The sequence below is a fragment of the Martes martes genome (genome assembly GCF_963455335.1).
Source record: "Martes martes genome assembly, chromosome: 11".
NCBI lineage: Eukaryota > Metazoa > Chordata > Mammalia > Carnivora > Mustelidae > Martes > Martes martes.
This window is the reverse complement of record NC_137899.1, coordinates 79815199-79842290: the sequence shown is the minus strand read 5'-3', so window position 1 is coordinate 79842290 and position 27092 is coordinate 79815199. Positions and strand designations below refer to the sequence as shown.

At 38.1% G+C, this 27092-nt stretch overlaps 1 protein-coding gene across 6 annotated transcripts in view; it reads right to left on the bottom strand.

Annotated features, from left to right (window-relative positions):
- PTPRZ1 (protein tyrosine phosphatase receptor type Z1) overlaps positions 1-27092 on the bottom strand; it is a gene marked incomplete at its 5' end in the record, with an annotated part of 175068 nt that overhangs the window by 60601 nt on the left and 87375 nt on the right. For all 6 annotated transcript variants that reach the window (XM_080818033.1, XM_080818034.1, XM_080818035.1 and 3 more), the window contains 6 exons: positions 8948-9098; positions 9251-9408; positions 16562-16628; positions 17129-17224; positions 20375-20526; positions 22663-22842. In XM_080818033.1, the coding sequence (XP_080674159.1) occupies positions 8948-9098; positions 9251-9408; positions 16562-16628; positions 17129-17224; positions 20375-20526; positions 22663-22842 (804 nt within the window). The remainder of the gene's footprint in view (positions 1-8947; positions 9099-9250; positions 9409-16561; positions 16629-17128; positions 17225-20374; positions 20527-22662; positions 22843-27092) is intronic.

Below are 27092 nucleotides of genomic sequence, written 5' to 3'. Positions count from 1 at the left end.
TGTGTCATTTTCAACTGTCCGTTTTGCTTTAACACTACTATTGCATTCATTGCATGTTCTCTTATATTATTTTTTCCTGAACAGGTCCTGCGTCTTGCAGCAGGTTATAAACATAAGAGCCATAGCTTTTTATTTCTCTATTGTTTAGAACACTGTCTTGAATACATTTGGCACACCAATTCAAAGGTATCTTCAATCTCATGATGTTTTTATTTCTCGTTTGGTACCTGACAGGTATCTTTGGCTCAGGATTAAGAGAATTTAAAATTATAACACAGGGTCTATTACCAAACATTATGTTGTTTCAAAATCCTGGAAATAATGTAAAATTCTCTATCAGAGAAAACCACACGAGAACAACTAAAACTATCCTTTCTGTATGTTTCGAACCTGCTGACAAAAATCCCACTTTGGTATTTTTAAATAGATTAAGCAATTAATTTTAGGAAATTAGAAGATTTGTTTGACTGATCTGAAAAAATACTTTGAAAATCGTTCAGGGACTTCTTACAGTGAATTCAAGCCCATGCTGGGAATCATGCCAAAAATTTAATTCCATCAAAAAGAGTATTCTGATACTTTCTGAAATACATTCATAATGTGAAAATTTGGGCTAATTACGAGGATGAAAATTATAAAATTTTATGATATTGTGCTAATGGAGCAAAGCAATAAATATGATCTTTTCATAGGCCAGATAAATTTGCAAAAGAGAGAGTGAAAGTTCTCTAAAGCTAAAGATTGATATGCTCACAGAATCCAAGCTTTGTTTCTAGGAGATGCCTGAAGTTACAAAGACACTACATGAGACCATGCAGTTAACGTAAGTCAACCAATGGTCAACTGCTAAAGACTCAGGGAAAATATTGCAACAGCATCATCAGAATGGGACCGAAAAGCCTTTTGTCTATACTAACTTGTAGTTTCGCTTGTGAACACAAGAGGGCAGCCAAAACTAACAAGTGACCTCGTCAATTGAAACTTAAATTGTATCTACAGAATTTAATAATAGGAATTTTAGCCTATGTATGCTATGCTAGCAATGGTATATAAATGTCCCAGAAAAATATAAATATATATACTTTAAATAATACATGTATAACTTTATATGAGTTAGAGACAGGACTATTCACTGTAAAAACTATGGGTTTTTTGGTTTGTTTATTAAGGATTTAGGGTGAGGTGTTCCTTTTGGAGTAAGAGAACAATTCTCCAAAAACACTTCATCAAGAGGCATGAATGCAGAATAAGAAAATGCATTCTAATTTAGGTCTAGACTACATCGTCGTCACTCTGTCTAGTGGCCCTTCTTTGGTGGCCACCAGATGGCAGAAGATCATCGGGCATCTCAAAAGTGAGCTCGCTAGTCACGCGAGCTCTATCATTGGAGGAACAGGATTGCCTCAATCTTGCTTCTAATGAACCCCGTGCTCATTTTTAGAAGGTTGAAAGCAATTCTGGACAATATCATTTGTAGATTTTGTCCTACAAAAGTCAATCCCACTTTTTAGTGAGTAGGAATGATTTCAAGTGAACTATTCTCTTCCCCCCAAAATAAACTATCGTAAAATGCATTAAAGTTTTATGCATGCAAACAAAGCAAAAATCTCTTGAGAAAATATAAAATTATTAGCTGCAAAAATACCCAAAGGACTGCTGCCCAATTAGCAGAAAATTACTTTGGTGGGACATCTGTGTTTATTTCGCCTTAATAGTTGAAATCAGCAGATGTTTCAAATTTTAAGAATCAGCATTAATATAAAGTAGGACTTTAAAAAGAAACTTGTATTTCCTTGTCACTGAGTTATTATTCCTTAGCTTTCTGCTTTATAAATATGTTAGAGCTTACAGGTAATTTGTTTAATAGTTTAGGCTTCACATTTTAATGAGAAATTTACTTTTTTAGAGTTTCTTTTGTTTTGTGATAATCAATAGCTTAGCAACATGTTATAAAACTGCAGCTGAACTTTATCTTTTAGATGCTAGCTGAAATAGGGATCTTCCAGAAAAAAGATAATATACTTTAGAATGTGTTCAAGAGAAAAACCTGTACTTCTGTATATTGTTTATGATCTTGCCAAAGGGCTACCTTCTATAAGGTAGGAATGGATTTTTAAAATAATAATCTAGTTCATTCCATATACACTACTTGGTGTTCATACAAAAAAGTGGGTAATGACCGTGGAATAAGTTACTAATTTGCACTAAATTTCCCAGGTTTACCTTATCTATTTCTTATTAAAATTTTCTTATCATATTAGAAGGATATATACTCTATACATCACATCATCTGGATTGAAAATCAAGGAAGGGTTTTCCAGATCAACATTTACTCAGACACCAAATACAAGCTACTAAGTGATACAATGAGACAGTAACAAAAAAATAATTTCCTTGATTATGGGGATTCAGAACCATACTAGGGCCTCATTTCCTTCTCTAGGACTGAATCCCAGGCCCGATTCCTTTCCACAAGCTACACGTGATCTGGGTCACAGTGATGGATTCTTTCAAGAACACTGGCCAAGAAGGAGAATCTGGTTCCTGCAGCCCTTGGCAATGAGCCAGGCTGTGACAAATCTGGGGTCCATGTCAAGTCACACAGAATACAAGTAAGTGCCTCTGTACAAATGCAAAGTCTGCTCACATGGAAAGAACGAGGCTGTAGATTTCTTTGTAAGGGAGCTATAAGTGTTCTGACTTCAAAACTGATTTTTAACATTCAATTCTCATCTCCTTGGTTCCAGGCACTCTGGACATACAAATAAAGATGGCACTGTTCTTGCCTTTAGGAAGCTCATTCCTATGACAGCTGCTAACCTTTAAATTTAGTAAGCTATTAAATGTGATGGGTGCTTTGAGTTTCTATGTCCTAGACCCCACTTTAAAAGAATGCAAAAGAAACTTGTAAAAGAAATATGCCATTGAGACCAAGTTTGGCTGTGCTTTCAAAATTACACGTTTTTCCCACTTAGAGTTGTAAAAGTTTCACAAACTCGCAGCTGATACAAGGTCATGTGTTTTCTCACGACTTCCATGAGCTTAAATGGAGAGTGAATGCCCCACACAGAGGAACACACATGACTTGCAGAGCGAGTACCAAAGACTGAAGCACTGAGTGTTAAAAGGGAAAAGGAAAAAGTGGAAAAAGAAAAGGAAAATAAATAAAGAAGGAGAAATACAGATGAAGAGAGTATGACAACTCCAGCTGTGACAAGTCTCTCAGCCAAGCACAAAAGTGGATGCTGACGGCCAAGGGAGGTAACAGTCTCCTTCCACCTTTGCTGTTCTAAGTGCCTGGTTTGGAGGAAGAACTGATAGTCCGACGGAGAAGGTCCAGCCTTAGCTCCACGGACTACGGGTAAGACTGTGGATACAGGTGAAAAGACAAAATGGTGATTCTTGGGGACTGGCAGAGAAAAGGTCACAATTACCTAAGATGTCACTAGATTTTACCCAGTTAGTTCCCAATGTGCTGACGTTTGGTGCAGTTCAACACAGCCTGTGACAAAAGTACTCTGTGATACACACTGATAAACCCACCATATCCTCCTTTGAGGCGGATAAGCCTTACTTCAAAAAATACTGAGACAGGTGTTTTGATGACTTTGTTACAAAGAACTTGAAGATTTACAGACTCAGAAGACAACCAATATTAAGGTCGTGATTTCCCCTCAGGGAGCAGCAGATCTTAATGAAACTACATGTAAACATTGCCACAAATGTTAAAAATAATGACTAGAAATGATCTGCCACTGATCTGTACCTCTCAATGACTGCATTACTCACTTTAGATAAGTAGCCAATAGGAATCTTTCAGACTCTACCTAATTCAGTCAGTCTTTTCTAGGGACACATTGTAACTTCATCAACAAAATATACAACCGTCTAAGAAGTAAATAATCTTCAGGTCACTTTACTGCATGTAGTTGAAGCACAGTGTTAACATTCACGTGACCTTAACAAATGCTATTTAAAATTACTGACCTTCAAGAAGGTGAGTCTACTGATGTTTAATTCATCATGACATTTTTCAGGAAAGTACAGAAAATTTCTCACAGCTCAAATACAATATTAGGCTATAGGGACACTCTTTCATGCAAACCTGTCTTGAAAAGCATTATATATATATATATATATATATATATTTTTTTTATTTTTATTTTTATTTTTTTTAAAGAAAGTTTGCACTGGGGCACTGGATGGTTCAGATGGTTAAGTGTCTGCCTTCGACTCAGGTCATGATCCCAGGGTCCTAGAATCGAGTCCCGCATCAGGCTCCCTGTTCAGTGGGGAGTCTGCTTTTCCCTCTCTCTCTGTCTCTCATGAATAAATAAATAAAATATTAAAAAAGAAAAAGAAAATTTGCATTGAATATATTGCAAGGCTAGCAAATGAGATCTGAACTGCGTTTATGATTTTATTCAACGAACAAAAGCCTTAAACATAGAAAACTTGAATGGCACCTCCCACTTGCTGTGATAGCTTGCCCTCATATGTATATGCACATACACACACATAAAGAGTGTTTATATACACACGTTATATTAATAGTAGCTGTAAGTCTGGGACACATTATGTTTATGGGACTGCATTGCTTTGCAAACTTTAGCCCATTTAAACTTCACAACAAAGTGGCCTTTTTAACTCTAATTTTACAGGTGAAGTAACGACAATTTTTTAATGCATTATTTATTTATTTGAGAGAGAGAGAGAGAGAGAGAGAGCGCACCTGAGTGAGGGGAGGTGCGGTGGGAGAGATCTTAAGCAGACTCCCTTCTGAGTGCTGAACCTGAAGGGGGGCCTCAATCTCACGACCCAGAGATCAATACCACAACCAAAATCAAGAGTCAGATGCTTAACCCACTGAGCCACCCAGGCGTCCTGTAACTTGACAATTTTTATTTAATGAATAAATACTGGCCAGCAAGGTTTGATACCAGAAGTCTACTGGACTTTAAAACCCAGAGTCTTCCCCATTGTGCTGCAGGATGTCCTTGCTTCTTAGTGGGAGAGGCTTGCTAAGAAGGCAGCAGGAAAGCATCTGGTGCTTGGGAGGTATGGGATGACCTTGAACTTCACCTACTTTACACTCATGCTGTGTTTGTATGGTGATTCACACATGCTCCTCATTATCTAAAATACAGTTTTTACTAACTCCTTTAAGGTTCTATTAAATTCTGTGATTCTTAGAAGGGCCAGTGTCCATTCCATGATGCCAAAAAGAAATGTCTCTAATAAATGGCAGCTCTACATAAAAATGCAAAAATAGAGGACTGAAGTGTAAAATATGTATTCATTCCCAAACACTCATTGAGTTCCTGCTATATAGGAACATTGAGTTCATTGAGTTCTTGCTATACAAAAATGAATAAGGCTTAATCTCTACCCTCAAGGAGCTTACATGGACAAACAGACCTCACACAGTTTTTCAATTATTTGCAATGTGTTTTGCAAAATATATTTTTCCACAATGTATTTACTGAAAGCTGAATTGTGACAACTTTCATGCCACCCCTTCTCTCCTGGTCAAAATGAGGATGCTAGATATTTATAAAATCAAACTATATAAATAAAACCTGAGTGTCCAAAATTGAGGAACTGGTTTAGTAAATTCTTATGACAATACAATGGAATTCTACACAAAATTAAGAATGGTGCATAATATATTTGTATCATCAAGTAAAAAAAATCAACAAACATATAGGTAGTAAGTCTCATTTTTGTGAGATAGAAGAATATATTTTTGATTTAAGAGAAAACCCTAGAAGGATATTCACCAAAATACTTACAGTGGTTAGGTCTGAGTGGTGACATTACAGGGATTTTTAATATTTTTCCTGTGTGTTTATCTGTGTTTCCTGCCTTTTTAATAATGTTCATGTAGTAAAAACTTATTTTCAGGACGCCTGGGTGGCTCAGTGGGTTAAAGCCTCTGCCTTCGGCTTGGGTCAGGATCCTAGGACCCTGGGATCCAGCCCCACATCAGGCTCTCTGCTCGGCAGGGAGCCTGCTTCCTCCTCTCTCTCTCTCCCTGCCTCTCTGCCTCTCTGTCTACTTGTGATCTCTGTCTGTCAAATAAATAAAATCTTAAAAAAAAAAACAAAAAACTTATTTTCAGATTAAATTTAATAAAGATTAAATCCTGAACATAAACGCAATTCCTTAATTTTTATTCTCAAACTCAGTCCCAAAAAGGAGAAGGGGGATAATGTGTCTATTAAGAAGAAAACCATCATAATATGCCCATGGCAAACGATAATAAAGATTTCTCAAATGCAAATACTCATGATGGGAAAACTAAGAATTCAATCGTCCCAGTTTGTGAAAAAAGCCAATGTCTTTTTTTTTCTTTCTTTTTTTTCTTTTTTCTTTTTGTGAGCCTTGAACTCAAGTCCCTGAGACTGAGTTGCACGCCCTACCAACTGAGCTACACAGGCACCCCTGCTATGTTTTGATTATATGAAAATGGATTCTTTCCGTCATTCAGTGAGTATTTGGTGAATGAGAGCATTATGTTAGCCCCTCAATGGAGGTAAAGACTTATTTACTTCTTTCACAGGGCTCAGTGTCCAATGGAGGAGACGCGTAAGTGAACGGACAATTGTCATACTGTGGCAACTGCTATGTACTTTGGATGCACAGAACATGACATGACACCAGACGGGCATCACTGACTTTGTACTCGGTGGCCATGACCTTCATGAGTGCCCATCCCACTTGATGAGGATGGAGAGAGACTCAGAGATGGTCTCAGATAGACTCAGAGATAGACTCAGTGATGCAAAGTCTGCTTGAGTCTTGAAGAATGAGGAGGAGGCAAGCAAGTGGAGACAGATGGGAAGAACATGCCGTGGCAAGGAAATAGCATGTAATACGTAACGTGGGAGAAGCTGGTCGTCCATCTTTAGGGGACATCAAACAGTTCATTCGGTACAAGAACAGGAAGCTCGTGGCAGAGAATTAAGCCTGACTAGGAAGTGCTCTACGGGACCAGGCAATGCTGAATGGTTTGGATTTCATTCTAAAGTCAGTGCAAAGCCACTGAAGAGTTTTAATGAAATACAACTGACAAAAGTACATAGCAAATAAAAATATTTATTTCGGGGCACCTGGGTGGCTCAGTGGGTTAGCCTCTGCCTTTGGCTCAGGTCGTGATCCCGGGGACCTGGGACTGAGCCCCACATCGGGCTCTCTGCTCAGCGGGGAGCCTGCTTCCCTTCCTCTCTCTCTGCCTGCCTCTCTGCCTCTCTGCCTCTCGATCTCTGTCTGTCAAATAAATAAACAAAAATCTAAAAAAGAAAAAAAATATATTTATTTCATTTGCTACTTGATCTATTGTATTTTCTAAAAAAAGATGATTAAATGTAGCTGTTTTTTTTTTTTTCTCATCAATTGTCTATTATTTACCAGACAGAATGTTATACTATTTAGTATTGCTGGTAGAAATATAGTGAGATTTCTTCACTTAGAGACAATTCAATTAGAAATTTATGGTCATGTTAAATGTAGCTTATTCATCACTGTTGTCTTGTGCTCTATTTTGTTGCTGTTGTTAAAGGATAAATAATTCTCACAAACATTACATTGAAATAATAAAATCATGCTGTTTTAATGCTAATCTTCAAAAGCAGATGATTATTAGATTAATATTATAGATGGCCAAGAATTCACTGTACTGCTAACATCAAAGAAGGCCATGTCCTTGGAAATATTTCAAATCCGCAAAGCAAAGGCCACGTCGCCTATTTCTTTCATCAACCAGTACAATCTCCGTGTAAACCGAAAAGGAGAAGTCAGTAGATGCATCTGATCATGTCCTCTGGACATTTTCAAAGGCTTCTGACTGTGGGTCAACTTCAAAGGACACAGAGGGCAGTGTGGAGACTTGCCCCTCGTGTCCTCTCCATTGCTTGGGCCTAACAAACTTCTTTTCCCCTAAAGAAAAACTGAAGGAAAGACTCCCTTTTTACTCATTAATGATTCAGTGCGTTTGCTGTCAATCTCTGCTGCGTGCTATGCTCTCCCCTCAGAGCTGCCCACATAAAGATGAGGCTTTAAAACCCCAATCATGCGCCAGAACTCAGTTCAAATGCCGTTCACTCAGACAGGCTCTTGTCCACCCCAAGCAGAAGTGATCTCCCCAAACTGTGCGCACCTCAGCCCCTTATTCATTCATTTCCTAGAGCTCTTAGCACAAACACCATAAAGTGTATTTAGAAGTTGGCGTATGTGGCTTTGCCATCTATTATTGTGTGTTTTAAAAAAATCACTTTCCTTACTGAATCTCAGCATTTCTCACCTGCAAAATGGGGTTATATGTGTGGGGAAGAACAGCTTGCTTTATTTATTCATTCATTCATTTATTCATTCATTCATTCATTTAGAATCTCAAGCAGGCTGCATGAGTGCAGACCCTGCCATCGGGCTCAGTCTCAGGACCCTGAGATCATGACCTGAGCCAAAATCAAAAGTGGGACACTTAACTGACAGAGCCACCCAGGCACCCCAAGAACAGTTGTTTTTATTTCTATTTTTTAATGTTTTTTAAGGATTTTGTTTATTTATTTGAGCGAGAGAGAGCAGAGTGAGAAAGAGAGCACGAGCAGTGGGGAGGGGCAGAGGGAGAAGGGGAAGCAGGGAGCTCACTATGATGGTTGATCCCACAATGCAGGGTTCAGTCTTTGGACCCTGGGATCATGACCTGAGCAGAAGGTCACTTAGAGGATTGAGCCACCCAGGTGCCCCAGAACTGCTGTTTTTAAATGTTATTTTATAAATGTGGTAACTGAGATTCAGAGAACTTAAATAGCTTACCTAAAGCTATAAAGCTAATAAGCAAATGTTTCTAAAAATCTAAGTCTTATATATTTTCCATTATTCCGCAATTACTTCCTATAACACTGAATCTATAAAAGTAGTAGAAAAATTATATTCCAGTACATACCTGCTTCATGAATCTCTTCCTTTCCAGTATATGAGGAAAACACCTGCCTAGAGAACTTGTATTGTTGTTCTCGAAAATTATTTTGTAAGTAGTCCATCAGCATGACATAACCAGACTGTTGCATTGTAAGAACTTCACAAAAAACAGCCAACTGGAAAAAAGATCATTTAACATACAATTTAACATATCTGCTTCAAAGGCATCTGTAAATGCTTTAAAATAGATATTCAGTAGTAAAGCTTAGAAAATAATTATTTTTAAATTGCTTCAAATTACAGCATTTGTTTGAAATTCCAAGATTACCTGGCTTTCAGAGATGCTAACTGTATCTTTGAAAATAATCCAGTCAACAGTGTCTGTGCAGGGAGGCGATGTCAATGAGCCATTGTAAGTGTAATACTTGTCGGTTGAGTTTGGCAGAAGGTTCAGCAATATGAAGGGATCTAATGCAGCCTGTTTCCCTACAAAGAAGTAACAACATATATCTCAGTTGGAATCTCAATACTGGAACTTAAAAGTTCAAAGCTTCTATGAAATAGAGCCATTGGGTTTGTTGTAAATTTAATAAATGAAATGTTAAGAATATTTTAGATATATTCAAAAATGGTGATAAAACCAACATATTCTGAATTTCCTTATATGTATCACCACATAGGGTTAAATGTTTCAACTTTACACTAGTAAGAGGCTGGAGAGATTATTTTCAATATAAAAGATATTCAGAAAAAAAGATATTCAGAAATCATATAACCATCTTAATAGATACAGTAAAATCATTTGAGAAGACTTAATAACAGTTTGTGGAAAACAAAAATAAAACCTTATTCTGGTGAAGATTATCTTCCAAAGCCTATATAATAAATGATGTATTTAAAAATGACTTATTGGGCAACGTTCCCCCCTAGAGATATAGAATGAAACAAAAAAAATCCTGCTATCACCATTTCTAATTAACACTGAACTGGAGGACTGCGCCAGCACAATATAGTAAGAAAAAGAAAAAAGTCATAAAGATCGGATATGATGAAATGATACCGTTGTATTTTGCAAATAAGTGATTGTGCATGTAAAATACTGAAAAGAATTTACAGGCTTAGAATTAGTAAATTTATTTAGTAAAGTCACTGTACATAAGATCAATATACCAAAATTAATTATATTTCTATGTACCAATATCAAGCAGTAGAAAATGAAATTTAAAACAATATATCTCATAACAACAAAATATCAAATACAAGTAAATCTAACAAATGATGTGTACAACATCTAGATTGAAAATTACAAAATTTTCTTGAAAGAATTAGATAAAACCTTAAAATGATAGGAAATGCCAAGTTCATGGATAGGAAGATTTAGTATTGTGAAGGTGTTGATTGTCCCCAAACTGATTTATGGAGTCAACAAATCTTATCAAAATCCCAGAGACTTTTGTACATGTATGTATGTGTGTATATTTACTGACATGTTGATTTTAAAATTTAAATGGTAATGGAAATAAAAGTTAAGACAATCTTGAGCAATAGCAAAGTAACTGGAGAACTTTCATGACCAGATAGGAAGATCTGTTATATAAAACTATAGAGATCATGATAATGAAATATTCATGCAAAGACAGACAAAGAGATTAATGAAAGAGAATAGGGAACCTAGACCCATACATATGTGGTCACTTGATTTAGGACAGGAGAAATTATTATGTAGTTGGAATGGAGGGCCTTTTCAGTAAACGGTGATCTATCAATTGGATATCCTTATGGAAAAAAGAGAATCATGGTTCCCTACTTCACAAGGTAAGAACAGTGAGTTCTAAATAGATTGTAGATCTAAACGTGAACAGAATATTAAAGCTTTTAGGGGAAAACAGAAAATATTTTTATAACCTTAAGGTAGGCTGAGATTTCTGAAATGGCACACAAAAAGTATTAATCGTAAAGAGAAAAGTGACAAACTTTAATACATGATAATTAAGATCTGTTTATCAATAACTACTATTAAGGAAATAAATGGTAAGATAAAGAGTGGAAAGCATATTCTGGATACAATATATAGGATAATAAATACTGATTTTATTTATATATAATAATATTTATTTTCTATCTTGTATCCAGAATAGAAAATTCCTATTAAAAAATTAGTAGAGCTTTCCTAAGAAGGCCATCTGGCCTTACACTCTGAAACAGTCTTTCTCCTTAAGTCGTCCCGTATTTGCTTTTGGACCTCTCCCACGGCACTTTTCAAAAGCACTGTCCTCGCCACCAAACTTTTTGTGTACCAGCCCTCACCCGTATCAGCAGCAATCTGCTTGCCAGCGAGATGTGGGTGTAACTCGTTTTCCTGTCCTAACTATCTAGCCCAATGCATGTCCTCTGTTCCCTCCAAGAGACTTAAGTGATTAAGAAGTAGTCTCTGAATCCAATTTAATCTAGCTTTAGCGGGGTGGCACCGTGCAGAGCAGTTCTGTTAGAGTGGGCAGTTAGTCCTGACCAGGAGGGGTCTCCTCCGCCCAGAAAACCACCCCATCCCTCTCGCACCAACCCCTTTGGTTCTACCGCACAGACTGATTAGCAGAACACACCTGCTACAGGGACTGCCTCAACTTTGGAGCATGTGCACTTCAGAAAGACCGCATCCGCTAGGAACCCTGACGCTATTATAATATCATTATAATATCCTTTGCATTGCGGTCAAGGGTTGCGCTTAGGTGCTCAGGGGAAAATGACTAAATTGCGGGGAAAAGTGGGAGCAGAGGAAACCAAGGCGGGTCCAAGGGTGGAGGGATAATGATGAGATGGGAGGGAGGAGACCAGATAACCCCCCATAGAAGAACGCAGTGAGAAACTTAGCGCGTTTCCACCCATCCTCGGGTCAGCCCGCTGCTCTGCCTCAGGAGTGTACTCCTGAGTACACTTTTTTTTTTTTTTTTTTTTGCTAAGTGAAAAACAAAACTTTGCTACTTCAAATCTCTCTCGGGTCTCTTGACTGAATTCTTTCCCTCAAGAAGACAAGAACTGAGAAATTCCACAACCCACTGCAGATTAACACTTTCATCCCTTATTCGAATAATCTGGGGAGATTTAAAAATAAAAGAACAAAAAACCAGTGTTCCAGAGTCACCCTAGACCAGTGTCACCCTAGACCATATTAATTTAAATCTCCTGCAGTAGGGCCCGGGCATTTACATTTTTAAGAAAGCATCCCCAGGTGATTTAACCCTGCAGCATTGAAACCCCAAAGTAGAGGGAAGCCTTTGGGATATGTTAGTCTTTTTGAACCCACATTCCATATTATAAAGTAAAATAACCTGCCTGTATTATTTTAATAGTCTATTTCAGCTCTAAATTCCATGAAGATTGGACATATCCAGAAAGCCTCAAAGAAAAAAAAATTTTCATTTAAAAATAAATTATTGAATGTTAATTTTTCTACAATCCAGAAACTCTTGAAGGAAGGAGGGATGCTGGTAATAATTAAAATTATAGATAACTGCTTTCAGTATGAATTTAAAAATCTGCTTGGCTGAACTGATAATGTTGTGTATATACAACCTAAATCTAATTTTAATCCATTAGAAAATTCAGATTATGCTCCATTTCGTGGATTAATTAGTAACTTCCAAAAGTATGTCCCCCTCTCTTTTTAATATCAACCTGAGATGATCAGAATTCAGACTTGGATTCAAGTTCCCTGAAACTGAGAAAAATATTTTTAATATGTGAATGTTTCCCATGTTCAGATTTATGCTTTTAATATCTGAAAAATGTTGTGATTAAACAGCCTCCTTAATCATCAGTGCGCTACAATTGTTTCTTTTTTCTGCTGAAGATGAAATTTATCCTACAAATGTTCTTTGGAAATGTGGATGTGGAGAATACTAATTAAGTAAGGACCCAAACATTGACTCATTGCTAAATTAGGCGGGAAATGAAATGACACCAGGAAAGCTAGAGGCCAGAAAAGGAAGAGGTGAGACCTGAATAGAGATGGTGAAATAGAGAATTTTCTTGAAATGCTAACTGTTTTGTACCTTATTTTTAAAATGTCATTTACAGGGGCACCTGGGTGGCTCAGTGGGTTGAGCCTCTGCCTTCAGCTCAGGTCATGATCTCAGGGTCCTGGGATCGAATCCCTCGTCGGGCTCTCTGCTTGGCAGGGAGCCTGCTTCCCCCTCTCTCTCTGCCTGCCTCTCTGCCTACTTATGATCTCTCTGTCAAATAAATAAATAAAATCTTTTAAAAAAAAAGTCATTTACATACATGTCTTAAATGTCTGTCTTCTGTCTTGGATAACACAGGACTTTTTAGTTCCAGTACAGCTTTTTGATTAGACTCCTGTCTTTCATGAAAATTGGAATAAGGTGATTTTTTGAATATGTGTCTAGCAAAAACATTTGCTTCATCTGAATCACTTCACTACTGTGAGTGAACACAGGCTAGAATCACACCTGACTCGATGCTGCTGTATTTGTGATCATTCAGTCACTGTTCATTTGAACGTACGCTGGTGACTAACCAATCAGTCAGCAACTCCCCTTTTATAGGTTGCTGAGAGCAGGAGGGGGAAGATGAGTGGGGAGAGAGTCAAGGAGATAATGACGAAGACCACAACAGAGTCAAGCACCTGGGAAGAGCCACTAAATAGTTAAAACCAACTTTTACTGTGGAATTTAAGAAACAAAACAGAGGATCTTAGGGGAAGAGAGGAAAAAATAAAACAAGATGAAACCAGAGAGGGAGACAAACCATAAGAGCCTTAATCAGAGGAAACAAACTGAAGGTTGCTGGAGGGGAGGGGGGTGGGAGGGATGGGGTGGTTGGGGGATGGGCATCAAGGAGGACATGTGATGTAATGAGCACTGGGTGTTATATAAAACTGATGAATCACAGACCTCAGAAACCAATAATATATGTTAATTAATTGAATTTAAATTTAAAAAACATTTAAAAAAAAAAGACAACTCTTACTACTTAGGACAGTAAGATTTAAGATGGTGCCGTGTCAACATCGTCTGAGAGGACTTTTTGGTATACAAATTCCCGGGCTGAATTTGTGATTAAGAAACAACCAGAAACCATTCTAATGACAACTCCCATTTGAGAATCACCGATGATATTACCTGGGGTAATATTACCTGACTTAAAAGAATTTAACCAACAGTTCTCTTTTTCTCTGGACTCTGCTTATGGAACATTAATATGCTATCTTTGTATTGATACAACCTCACCCTCTCTCTCTCCACTCCAAGGGTAGGACGATGCCTAACATAGAGCAAGTGTGGTGGAAGGAAGGGAATGACAGGTAGGAGGGAGCGAAGGAATGGGAAATGGGTTTTTCTTCTGGAGAGGAATATAGGAAATGAGTAATCAGCCCACACTGGAATAAGACAGATTTTATAATCCTGATGATGGCTGAAAGTGTGGTTTGTTGAACACCTCACATTATATGGAGAACATGAAGCAGGATTTGGGAGTTTTGCTACAGTTCCGGTGTCACTGCCTCCAGAGAAGCCCTGCCTTCAGTCCTCTTGGCTCCCAGCAGTGATGGCTGAGGGCTGATACTGGGAAGCCTTCGGTTTATTGGGCACGAGCGGATTTTCTAGACTCTGAAATAGATTTAGTCTAAGAACTGTCAAAATAGAAACATTTACCTTTAGGAGGACTTATTTAGTTTGTCCAGATCGTATCTAATATCAAGTCAAACTTGATATATCACTCATACGCATATCACTCATACGCATCTCCACAATGTGGTGGAACAACTCTGTGGGCAGACCAGGAGCTGGATCCCGGCTCCACTCCCACCGACCAGCGGTATACGCTTAAGGTGTTCTCGCCAAATGTATCGAAATATTAAGTATTTAGTGGGTGAGGTGACACACAGGGAGGATTATTCTATCTTCTGGTGAAAGAGGAGGCAGAAGTTGGTGCACACGTAGCAGGGTGGGGAGACAGAACACAGAGTGATGGAAGGCCAGTGAGGGTGTGTTCCCAGGCAGGCGGGAGACTGTTCGTTCTGCTTCGACGTGCAGAGCCAGGCCGGAGGCAGAAGCACGCTGCTGGCCATCCAGATTCCCAGGGAGGCTGTTCAGTGGCAGCAGGGGCTCTGATGAAGTGTTTCTCTCAATGGCTTGCAGAGAGTCAGTATTAACAAGCAAACTTTAGCCAAAGAACACGAGCAAAGTGGTTCTTAAGCTCACACGATCCTCAGAGGACCCTTTTAGAGAGCCCCAGGAATCACAGAAGAAGCCTCAAGAAGAAGGGGCCACAATGCCTCAGCGCCTCAAGTCGGGACTAACGAACCAGTGTTAACACCTCTCTTGTTGGCCCCACGGGCTGATGCGAGGCCCGGGGACGTTCAGGCTTCACATTTTACCCCAGTTTCAGTGTAGGAGAGCAAGCCAGTTTGCCTTCTTTCAGTCTTGACAGAATCCGCTTTCTGACTAAACGAGGGAAGCATTAAGTGGCTTCCGGCGTTCAGTGTTGAGCTTTGCAATCTAGTGGACGGAGGGAAAGAACGGCTTCCATCTTGCGTTCATTGCACCTTTCAGAAGAACCCGATGAGAGCAGCGCTGCGTGAGTTCACAAATTTCTGGCTTCTGAAAAGCTCTGTCAATGAAGGTCCTTACAAGTGATTGACAAAGATGAATCAATCCTAGACCCGGCTTTAGCTTTCCAAAAGGATCTATATGAATTTGGTTCCCAATTTCAAGAGTTTGCAGCTTCCTGGAGATGAATAATCCTTATTTCATTAATAACTCAGGGCCGCGTTAATACTGTGTATGTGGATGCTTACGAAAGATAAAGTAACAATAATAACAGGTTTGCTGTCTCTTGCCAACGTTGTTACAAACATTCGCTGTGACAAATGACAAGATCCATGAGATAGCAGGCAGAACAGTATCAAAGCACATGGCATATTTTTTCTGTGTAAGTGTTCGCCTTCCTCCAAAAACCCCTGTCATAATGGTAAAGCAAAGGGACTATCAAAGAAACCACCAGGAAATAAGGTTTAACTTGAGTATCAATTCTCCTCTCACTTTAAGACATGATTTTTATAAAATTAACTGATTTCAGATTATAAATTAGAGTCTTTAACAAATGGATAGTGCAGGCAGAATAAACACATTTTATTTTTTATTTTTTTAAAGATCTATTTATTTGAGAGAGAGCGTGTGCACATGTGCATGTAGGCAAGTGCAAGGGGGGCACAGAGGGAGAGGGAGAGAGAGAATCCTAAGGAGATTCCTCGCTGAGCACGGAGCCCAACTTGGGGCTCGATCCCAAGACCTGAAATCATAATCTGAGCCAAAATCAAGAGTCGGACGTTTAACCAACTGAGCCACCCAGGCACCCGACATAGAGAAATACATTTTAAATGCATGTTGTAATTAGATTATTTTCAAGAATAAAATTAGAAAACTTCAACTTCCTACTTACATTAACATTTTATGATTTCTACATGACAAAAATTTCAGGTAAAATGTTCTTTAGTGAGACATGTATAAATTGTATAAAGAGATGGGTCCCTTTTGGAATTACTGATTTTTGTAATATAATAAAAATTCCTATGCATCTGAAACAGAAATCTGGAAGAAAGAGATTTCTCCAAACAGCTTACCAAAACGACTAACCCTCTCGACTCCATCAATAATTGCTTTGTAATCCAAATTTTCTTCCATTCCAACCTATTAAAGAAAAGAGACACTCTAAGAATGGGATAAAATATTTGACTAACTCTTCAATAAAATGAAAAGATTAGTGAATTCCATTTTAAGTCTCCAAAAGTAAAATCCTCCCAAGGCATACTTTTTTTTTTTCCACAGCAAGATAAAAACAAATAAAGAAAAAACAGCTACCTTTGAAGTTTTCCACTGAGAAAAATACACTTTAAAAAATGCTGATTCCCAGTCTCTGCTCTATATCATTATGATGTTTTGCAGGTACACATAAGCAAACCTGCGCACTCCCGGAACCATTTGCTCCAGCCGGAAGGGACGTACCCAATTAATGAATGCAAGGGTCCCCTTTTAAAAACACACCAGCCAAGGAGTGGTTCTGTTTGAAAATGATCACAGCTTATTCCAGCTGCGAGCACTTGTATTTGTTAAAAAGTATGCCTTGTTATGTCACATCGTGTGATTAAAGAAGGAATTAAGTTAGCATTAAATCTATATATAATGATTACCTCAAATAAAATGGATAACGCTCTTAACTTCCCTTTCCCTTTTACTGCTTCCTCAAAACTTGAAAATCGGTCCGCATCAAAGCAGTAGATTTGCATCTATGAAATATAACAATGACAGCTTTATCATACACAAGGACATCACAAAAGTCACCAAAGAGACAATAAAATAATGTAAAATACTAGTAAATAAATAGTAAATAGTAAATACTAGTAAAAAAATAGTAAATACTATCTGGAAAATTCTGTAAACTGTATAATCCTATATTCTGTAGAGTTTCAAAATATTTTATGAATTCCATGTATGCACAACTGCATTTACTATCACTTACCATCCTCAGTGAGGAGGGAAATGCAAAGTTAGACACATCTGGGAGACAAATGGTCACTCTGACATCACCAGGGAATACTGAGGTAGTAATATACTAGAACAATTATCTAATGTTATAAATTATCAAATGTTATTTTAACTATTTTGCTGGAATTCTTTCAAATATGGTTTCATTCTTTGATTGAACACACCTTTCTTGATGGTCTGAGTTACCTTTTTTGGACATTATCATACTGCATTCTTTTTTTTTTTTTAAAGATTTATTTATATATTTGAGAGAGCACGGTGGAGGACAGAGGGAGAGGGAGTGAGAGCGGATGCATCACCCAGATGCATGCTATTAATAGTGAAACTCTAAAGGACTTTCTGCTTCTACCTAAAAAGATACCAAGAAGAATTTTAAGTTCCTTATTTTAAGTGACCTCTTCTGCTGCCGGGCTATATTCCTTGTTAATTTCTACTTCAGCCCATGTGTCTGTTGACAATGGCCCCTACTCTCACTTATAATTTGGTGCTCCCCAAGTCATGAGCTTGGAAATCAGGTAATTTAGCTAGTTAGAAGAATAATTAAGGGGAGAGCAGAAAGCCTCTGTGAAGACCAATGCGTGGTTGGGGGCTATGAATGCAGAAACAGCAGGTGTTGGGCAGAGAATGGCAGTGGCTCCTGCCTTGGGTGATCACAAAGCCTTTTCAGAGAAAGGACTGCTCAACTAACCCCTAAAGGATAAGCAGCATAAAAACTGACCGATGAAAAAACAGAAGAGATGAATGTATGTTCAAGTCAGTGGGGCCAGTAGGCAAGAAACAACAACTGTGGGAAGTGGGAAGTAACTGGTTGTGATTGAGGCTAAGCACGTGGGAGAGAAGAGGAGACAGGGCTGCAGGGGTAGGCAGGGGCCCCGCCAGGAAGCCCATGAGATAGTCCCAACCCTTTGCTTTTGAGAGCAACAGAGAACACTGGATGCACTTCGGTTAACAGGAGTGTGGGGAGGTGGCAGACCTGGGGGGGGAGACGGCACAGAATGGAGGAGAATAAGACAAGAGAGAGAGGGAGACCAGCTGGGGGACATTTAACAATCTAAGTTAGCGACAAAGGTAGTCTGAACTTTCTTCTGCCCTCCCACATCATTTAGGGGCAGAACTGAGAAGCCCTCCTTGTAGGATGCAGGAGACCAGGAAAAAAAAAAGACCAAGTCAAGGATATCCCCGAGGTCTGCTGCTCGCACAATTACATGGAGAGAGTTTTAAAAAGGAGAAGCAACAAACAAACAATCCCTCTTGAGATTCAAGTTCTTGAGAACTTGAGAGGCTTTTCAAATAAGAAAAATATTTGAGGTTTAGTGCCCAGATTCTGTACCATTTATTTGGCTGGTTTAGGGCTTTTCTTGTTGTTAGGGTTTTTCTGGATTTTTCCTCTTTGCTCTCAGTAAGTAGTATTGCGACATAGCAAACTCCCTAAAGTGACAATGTTATATGTTAATGGATTGACTTCTATTTCTTTGACAAACCAAATCTGATAAATGTGCTTTTCCTTAAGGATATTTAATACCTTGAAAAACATAAATTTATAAGCTATAAATTAGAATGTGCGTATCCACATCAAAAATTTTTAGTCCTTTAACAGATAATTCACTTGTCTTATTTTTTAGATATGTATAATATAATATAATTATCAGTAACTATTTTGACTATAAAAGTAATACAGTTTCATTATAAATAATTTTAAAAACATGGGAATTTTAAAGGATAGGAGAAAAGGTACCTAATCACCCAGGGAAAAATCACTATTCATGTCTTCTTGGTTTCCCTCAATTATTTTTACAACAGTAATAATTCCCTCTCTCATTTAATCCTCATAATAACTTCATAAGGCAGGTGCTACTCTTATGTCAATTTCACAAGCGAGACATGGAAGCTTAGGTCAATTAAGTATTTGTATACTGTCACGTCTATAACACCTAAATGGTGAAGTCAGTATTCAAACCTAGTCCATTCAACTTAGACTCTGGACCCTCAGTCACTATTTAATTAGTTTTCACATTTTACAAAATCAGAGTATTAAATACTGTGCATACTATTTCATAGCCTGCGTTTAAAAAGCAGTAATATCTTAAAAAAGAAAAACCCATTAATATCTTATGATGAATTTTTGTGTAAATAAATTATTCAAACATATGATTTTTATAAGACCTGTAATACTCCATCGCAATAGAATTAAAAATATATTTTTATTTTTCAGTAATCTCACAACCCCTAGATCAAGAATTGCAGGGTCTACTGACTGAGCCAGCCAGGAGCCCTTCCATCATCATGTATTTATAATCATTTCCTTTTCTTTCAACTTTTCATTATTGTAAATAAATCTTTGCACATACATTCTTGAGCATGTCTTATTTTTTAGACTAAATTGTTACAAGTGGAGATGGTGGGCACTGGGAACGAAACATTTAAAGTTCTAGATAAAAACAAGCAAACTACCAATTTAATACTCTTTCCACACATGTATGAAAGTGTTTGTTTTACTGCATACTCATTATTTATTAGAATTATATATATATTACCAATTTTAAAGTTGAAAAATGTTCTCATTTATTTTGCATTTCTTTGATTCTCCAGTAAATTTATAAAATTTCCCCTTTTTTTTCCCTCCTGAGCTGTGGAAGGAATTTCATTTATTCCTTCACTCATCAGCATTTGTGGGTCAGACATCTACAGTGTGGCCCTCTGGGTTGCCAGGAAGTGGAAAATCAAGTATGATCGTTATTGACTTTAGTCTAATGAAAAAGGAAGATACTAACCAAGAAACAAAATACAGCTATAAATTATAAAATTGGATTAGAAGTTAATCAAATTATATGCTACATAAAATCTCAATGATTTAGAAAATGAAACAGTGGCCAGTGGAACCAGTGACTTACCTCAAGTGGAAATTTCTGTCCTTCTAAACTATGTTCTGATCCTTCAGAAGACATATTGCATTTTCCCCAGTGGAAAGTGACCTTGCTTGCTTTGAACACCACTTCTGAAACTCCTCCACTGAGACGGTAGTCATTAGTGAGATTAATTTCCACTTAAGAGAAAAAACACAAAGTTGCATCTATGTTTCAGAAAATCAAAATTATAAATTTCAATTAAATTTTCTCCTATCAAAGATACACTAAGAAAGTCATTTCTTTGATAAATAAATAGCATAATAATAATAAGTAATCATAATAATACAATAAATAAAAAACAAGTCGCCATTTGGAAGCTGAACTTGTAACTCTACAAAATACACTGTGTATCTTATTGCCCCAAATATAAACTAAAACAAAGACCTTAACTTCAGTATGACTCTAACAGCAGAAGACTGCCAGTCCACCTGCCCTGTTCCATTTGGTGTCCTAAGACTGCCATTCCCCCAGAGCTCTGCTTTCCTAAGGCATTTGATGGTAGTGAGGGGACACAGCAAAGAGAGAGGAAACAGAAGAGTGGAGAAGAAAATCATCTTTTGGGAGTGCCCCTCCCTTCTCACTTTCAACCCTTCCTACTCCTTATCAGGCAGGTGTTTTTGTCCCATGTCCAGATCCCTACAAGCAAGCATCACCCCAGGCTTCATCAGGCTCTGGCCTTCTGTCCCACACTGTGGCAAAGCAGGTGGGAAATCCATTCCCACTGATGGGTTTTGGCCATGTGATGTTTGGCAACTCAGAATCTTAAACTCTCCTATTTGAGTTCCGCAGCAGATATTTTGACTTTATTTTACAAATGATCTAAAGATTAATGTTTCTTTTGAGAGCCTTATGCTAGATTTTAATGTCTCTCTATCAGATTTAAATAGTCTTTGTTCCATCAGGCAGGAACCACTTGTTGGCATTAGGGACTGAATCCAACATTGCGGCCAGCTAGCTAGAGGTCTAAACTTCCCTTAGTAATAATAACAACAACAAGCACAACAGCAACATTCACGGGTCACTTCCAATGTGCTATACTTCACACGGAGTACTTGACATGTGTTAAACATTTGATTTTTACAGAACTTCACACAATGAAGGAAGAGATACCATTATCGTCCATGTTAGTGATAAGGAAACTGAATCAGAGAGAGCTTAAATAATTTGCTAAAGTTTCCACAATTCATAGTTCCACTTTAAAGAGCCGGTAGTGAACCTAAAAAGCATGGCTCTAAAGATAAATTGACCTTGACCACACTCCACTAAGAAAAATAAAGCAGAGATTACATGAATGTCAAGATTTGGGACAATATGCTTTTATGAATTTAATTAACATCTTATAATATATAATAATTTTATTAATTATTCATTCATTGAGAAACACCTATTGAATGTTTTTTATGTATCAGGAACTGATATAGAAAAATTCTTACCCTCATGGGACCTAAAATGAAATTACTACATTCAAATAATTGCATTACCAAAATATCAATAACAGAGAAAGAATTCACTAATGACAAAACCACTCAACATAACTCATATTATAACTTAGAATATTTTTTCTATGAGTTTATTTGTTTTTATTCTATAACTTCCTGATATACATACAATTTTCTTTAAAATATGGTATCAGAAAAGGAAAGCTCTTCACTTTTCAAAACTATTTTGTCCCTCTACTATTCACTGGAATTTTTTATGGTATTATAATTTGCATGTTTAGAAAAAAAGACAGTCTTTTTAAAAAAAGCAGTTACAGAGTGCTTCCTAAGGACAGTATATAATTTTGAACTTTCTATTTGGAAATTCTACTGATTTCTTTGTTAAAATTTAATTATAGATGATTGCTTTCTTTGTATCCCAATATTGAATGTAGCATGATGCTGAGCAACCAGAGCCAATATGTTGTCCAAGAAAAGGAAATTCTGATTAACTAAGTGATTTAACCAGAGATGGGAGATATAAGCTGTATACTGCATTATCTTTACCACATCCTCTGGTGGAGGTATCATTATTGTTTTATTATTGAAGAACATGATGTGATGACTTTGGTCATTTTATTCTTGTACACATTTTCAAAATGTTATCTAAACTTCCCATTTACTGCTTTTTATTTGGTTTCTTCTGCCTTTAGCTCCTACGCAGTTCATAGAATATCACACAAAGAAAATGAAATGAAATAAAAGGAAGGACATGAAAATGAAATGAAACTGATATAAACATACTGTAAGCCCAATGAAAATATTAAAGTCACAAACAAAATGCAAACAGTTTACCTGTTTTCCCAGTGTTATGAATGAATGTATTTTCCAAAGACGTTTTATCCCAACCCTGAAATTTAAGTTTCTTTAGATTCACATTGACTTGGGTAAGATCTTCATCGATATTGATAGGAGACTGTTTGGGGCTACTACATGTTGGGTATTTCTTTCCCCAGTTTTTCTGATTCAGTGCTCCTAAGGAAAGGAAAGAGTAAGAAGTTAGTCTCTTAAATTACTATGCAAAAGCTACATTTTATATTATAAAGTCGCCCATATGTTACATAAAAATAGATACAATAGTAGAAAAAAAAAAAAGGAATCTCTTTGAATCAGTTCATTAAACAACTGTGCATGGGTGTGGGTTCTGGGCTCTACTGTGATACACTATAAAAAGAGGCCTATAAGAGAAGCCATGTCAAGTTCAGGGTTCAACAATGGCTTTGCTTAGCCATCAGACTCTTCCAAATCAACAGAAAGCCTAACTGCTGTATCAGGTAGTTCGGATGAGCCCAGGTTCCAGATTGAAAGGTGTCCAGATGGCAGGTGTTAAATTCTGACTTCCTTAGCACTCTCAGTGGGGGTAGTTTCCTTCAGACCTTCTGTCACCCCTGCCTTTCAATGATCTGGTTTAACTGTCATCTGCTCAGGGTCTGATTTATGAAAACATAATCACCATGCTCTCCTTGAAATATCTCCTCCTCTCTCTCACTCTTTTTTTTTTTTTTTTTTGGTCATGAAGTCTACCAGGTTTTATGAAACAGAAAACAAGGTTTCTATCAAGATTTTGCCTATGCTGACGTGAATTTCCACCTGTTCCACAGAATGCACCGTCCTTTAAAGCAAAGCTGCCCTGTGCTGCCTTTATTTCATGCTACCTGAAATAAAGGTTATGAAATGAAGGTTACCTCTTGTAATCTTATGTCATTGGATATGACCTTAGCTAGAGCCCAAGCAACACAAAGAACAGGTATGTTTTATTTAAAAGTCTTAAACTTTTCTCTTTCTACATGTCTCCAGCCATCCCATCCAAGAGCAGGGTGGTAGCAGTTTTTGGCTTACCTCCCTTTCAAACGCTTCTCTTTTAGAAAATGGGCATGGGTGGGGCGCCTGGGTGGTTCAGTCAGTTAAGCTTCCTCCTTCTGATCTGGTCATGATCTCAGGGTCCTGGGATCAAGCTCTACCTCCAGGCACACCGCTCAGCAGGAAGTCTGCTTCTCCCTCTTCCTCTGCCCCTCCCCACCACTCAAGCTGTCTCTCTTTCATTCTCTCTAATAAATAAAATCTTAAAAAAAAAAAAAAATAGAACATGAGTGTGGGTAAAGCCAAGATTTTACATGGCTAATGTTTAGAGAAATTAGAAGTAAGACTATCCTCCATAAAACCCTAGTCTCTGCCATCTTGTTTTTGTGATAAAGGCATCAGAGAAGATTTTGACTTCCATGCAAAGCTCTCATAATGTGACAAAGCGAACTTTGCATAATTTAGCCCAGGAAAGAAATATTAATTAGTCATGCCATGAAATGGCCTAGATAGCCAGGAAAAATGAGGTAATTCATCTCCTCGTGAGCATCTACCAAAATCAATAGGTGCTGAAAATTCATTTTATTTTAAAATCTAGCTCTATTCCTAGAGAGAGCTGGAATGTGGTATGCTTTAAATTTGCCCAGGGGTGCATATTTTGGCTTCCAGGAACAGCTTTAATGATTTGAGTAATGATATGTTAATTTCACTGTAAAGAACTCTAGCCGGTGAAAAAGAAAACACTGTTTCACTAACGTCAGTGCAAGAGAAGCAGAGAAACCACAGCATGCACCAACAAGACCCTTTGTATTGCTTACATTTTTTAATGCGCTGCAAGAAATTTTCAAGGACCCTTAGGAAGAGTCTCACGGTTGTGGTGCCACAAACACTGTAAAGTGTCTAGTAACACTGCATATGATTAATAAGCCTGCTATTCCCCACATTATTTAGTGGTCATCTCTGTGTGGGTTCAAATCCGGCATATCTCCCACTAAACACTTGGATTTCTGCCCTGAAGTAAACTCCTCCTACGATCTCGGTCATCCTCTGAACATGAAAGTCATCCCAGTGCCTCTGGTTCCTTCTCACCAAGCCCTTTTGGGTCGACTCTCAAATTATATCCTTATCAGCCAGCTTTTCATCGCGACTGTCACCAGCCTCGTCCAAGCCACTGTCCCCGTGAGCCTGTCTCTGTCTTGCTATCTCACAAGCAGAATCACCATCACCTAGGAGATTGTTAGGGAGCGTCAGGCCTCCAGCCTAACGTTGCCAAGTCAGAATCTAATTTTAACCGGATTCCCAGAAGATTCATATACACATTAAATTTTGAGAAGCAATGGCTTAGACATCTCCAGTGCCTTCTAATCGGTCTCCAGCTTCTTCTCTGGTCCCCCATCTCCAAATCCGTTCTCCACCTACATGGTAGGCAAAATTCTGAGATGCCCCAGGCAAATTCCCACACTCGGTTGTACAGGTCCTGTCTAATCTCTTCTACTCAAAGGTGGGCAGGCTGTGAATATAATGAGATAGTCATTCCCTTAATTGGGTTACATTATATGACAAAGGTGATGGGAGTCCCTGCTGTGATAATGTTCTGTTACAGAAGGCTCCGTCACAGCTAATTGGAGACAGGAGAGAAAGATTCCAAGTGTGAGAGATTCTCCTGAATCTCTCTGAAGCAGTAGGCGGCTAGGCTGGAAGAGGGGTACATACAGCTAGGATCTGAGAGCGCCCCCAGGCTGACAGCCTGGAAAAACAAACACATAATACGTCAGTTACAAAAAGAAAAATGCTGTGTGAGTCCGTTTCCATGAGATAGCTAAAGTCACCAAATTCATAGAGAGAGAAAGCAGAATAGTTACCAGGAGACAGGGGGAGGGGAAGCTGTTGAATGGGTACAGAATTGCAGATGTGCAAGATGAAAAGGTTCTGGGGATGTGTTTCACAAGTGTGAGTACACTTAACACTACTGAACTGTACACTTAAAAAATGGTTAAAATGGACCATTTTATGTTCTTTACCACAGTGGAAAAAATGGTTAAGATGCCAAAAACAAACAAAAGACGGGGACCTCGATCTCAATCTTGCAAAAACGGAAGTGACTCCTGTCGACAAGCTGCAGAAGTCCTACGCCACGCGGGAGCACATGGCCCTGCTAGCATGCTGGCTGTAGACTTAAGGAGACCCTGAGCAGAGACCCAGTTAAGTAGTCCCTTCTCTCTGACTCCTGACCCACAGACACTAGGAGATAATAAATGTGTTCAAAGGCCACACAATTTGGGGCGCCTGGGTGGTTCGGTCGGTCAAGCGTCTGACTCTGGATTTCCTTTCAGGTCATGATCTCAGGGTGGTGAGATTGAGCTCCGAGTGGAGCCCTGTGTCAGGCTCTGTACTCAATGGGGAGTCTGCTTAAGATTCTCTCTTTCTCTCTCTCTCTCTGTGCCCCTCCCCCTGCTTGCACTCTCTAAATAAATAAATGAATAAATAAAATCTTTTAAAACAATAAAATAAAAGCCACTGAATTTATAGCAATTTGTTATGCAGCATAAGAAAACTAGTACAATTAGTATCTGCAGTAAACTTTTAATGTATATATCAGATCATGTGTCACTTCCTGATCTGGGTCCCTCTAATACCTTTCATTCCACTCAAAAGAAAATATAAGCTCTTTACCAGGACCAAGAGGTTCTCTAAGATACCATCATTCCTATCCTCTCCCATCTCATTTCCTAGCCCCCAGCATTAATCACTCTGCTCCAGTCACACAAGCTTCTTCTCTTTCCCTGGAGCATGGGAAGCCGTGGGTCTTGGCACTTGCTGCCACTTCTTCCAGGAACACTTCCTGGACTGCTTTGCCTGCCCTCCCCCTCCCCCCCAAGGCCCACTCACTCAGTCTCCCACTTCTATCAGGTCTTTGCTCAAACGCAACTCTTTGGGGAGACTCTCTCTGAACATCCTGCATAAAAAATACTTCCTTCCCTTGGTCATTCTCAATACCCTCTCTTTATTTTTGTTCTCTTAAAATATTATGTTTATTTATTTGTTTCCACACCCCAGAAGCTAGAAAAAAAAGCCTGGGACATAGCACATGTTCAATAAATACTGGCTCAATGCCTAAATCAGACAAATAAAAAATGATCATTACTTTTGTTTCATAAGTTTAAAACCTCAAAGAGATCTAACATGAAATGTCAACAGAAAAAAATAAACAATTAAAGAAACATTTCTAAAATCAGCGGTAAGTCATATCTGACCAATCATTACATGACAATTTTGTGGGCTAGTCCCTAATAAACTTCAAGATCTGTAAATTTAGACATTTTATATCCCAGTGACTGGATTATGTTTGAAGTGTATCAAATGATTACACTGAGTGTGGACCCAGTTTAAAACACCAACTAGATCATGGTGCCAAGTACAGTACA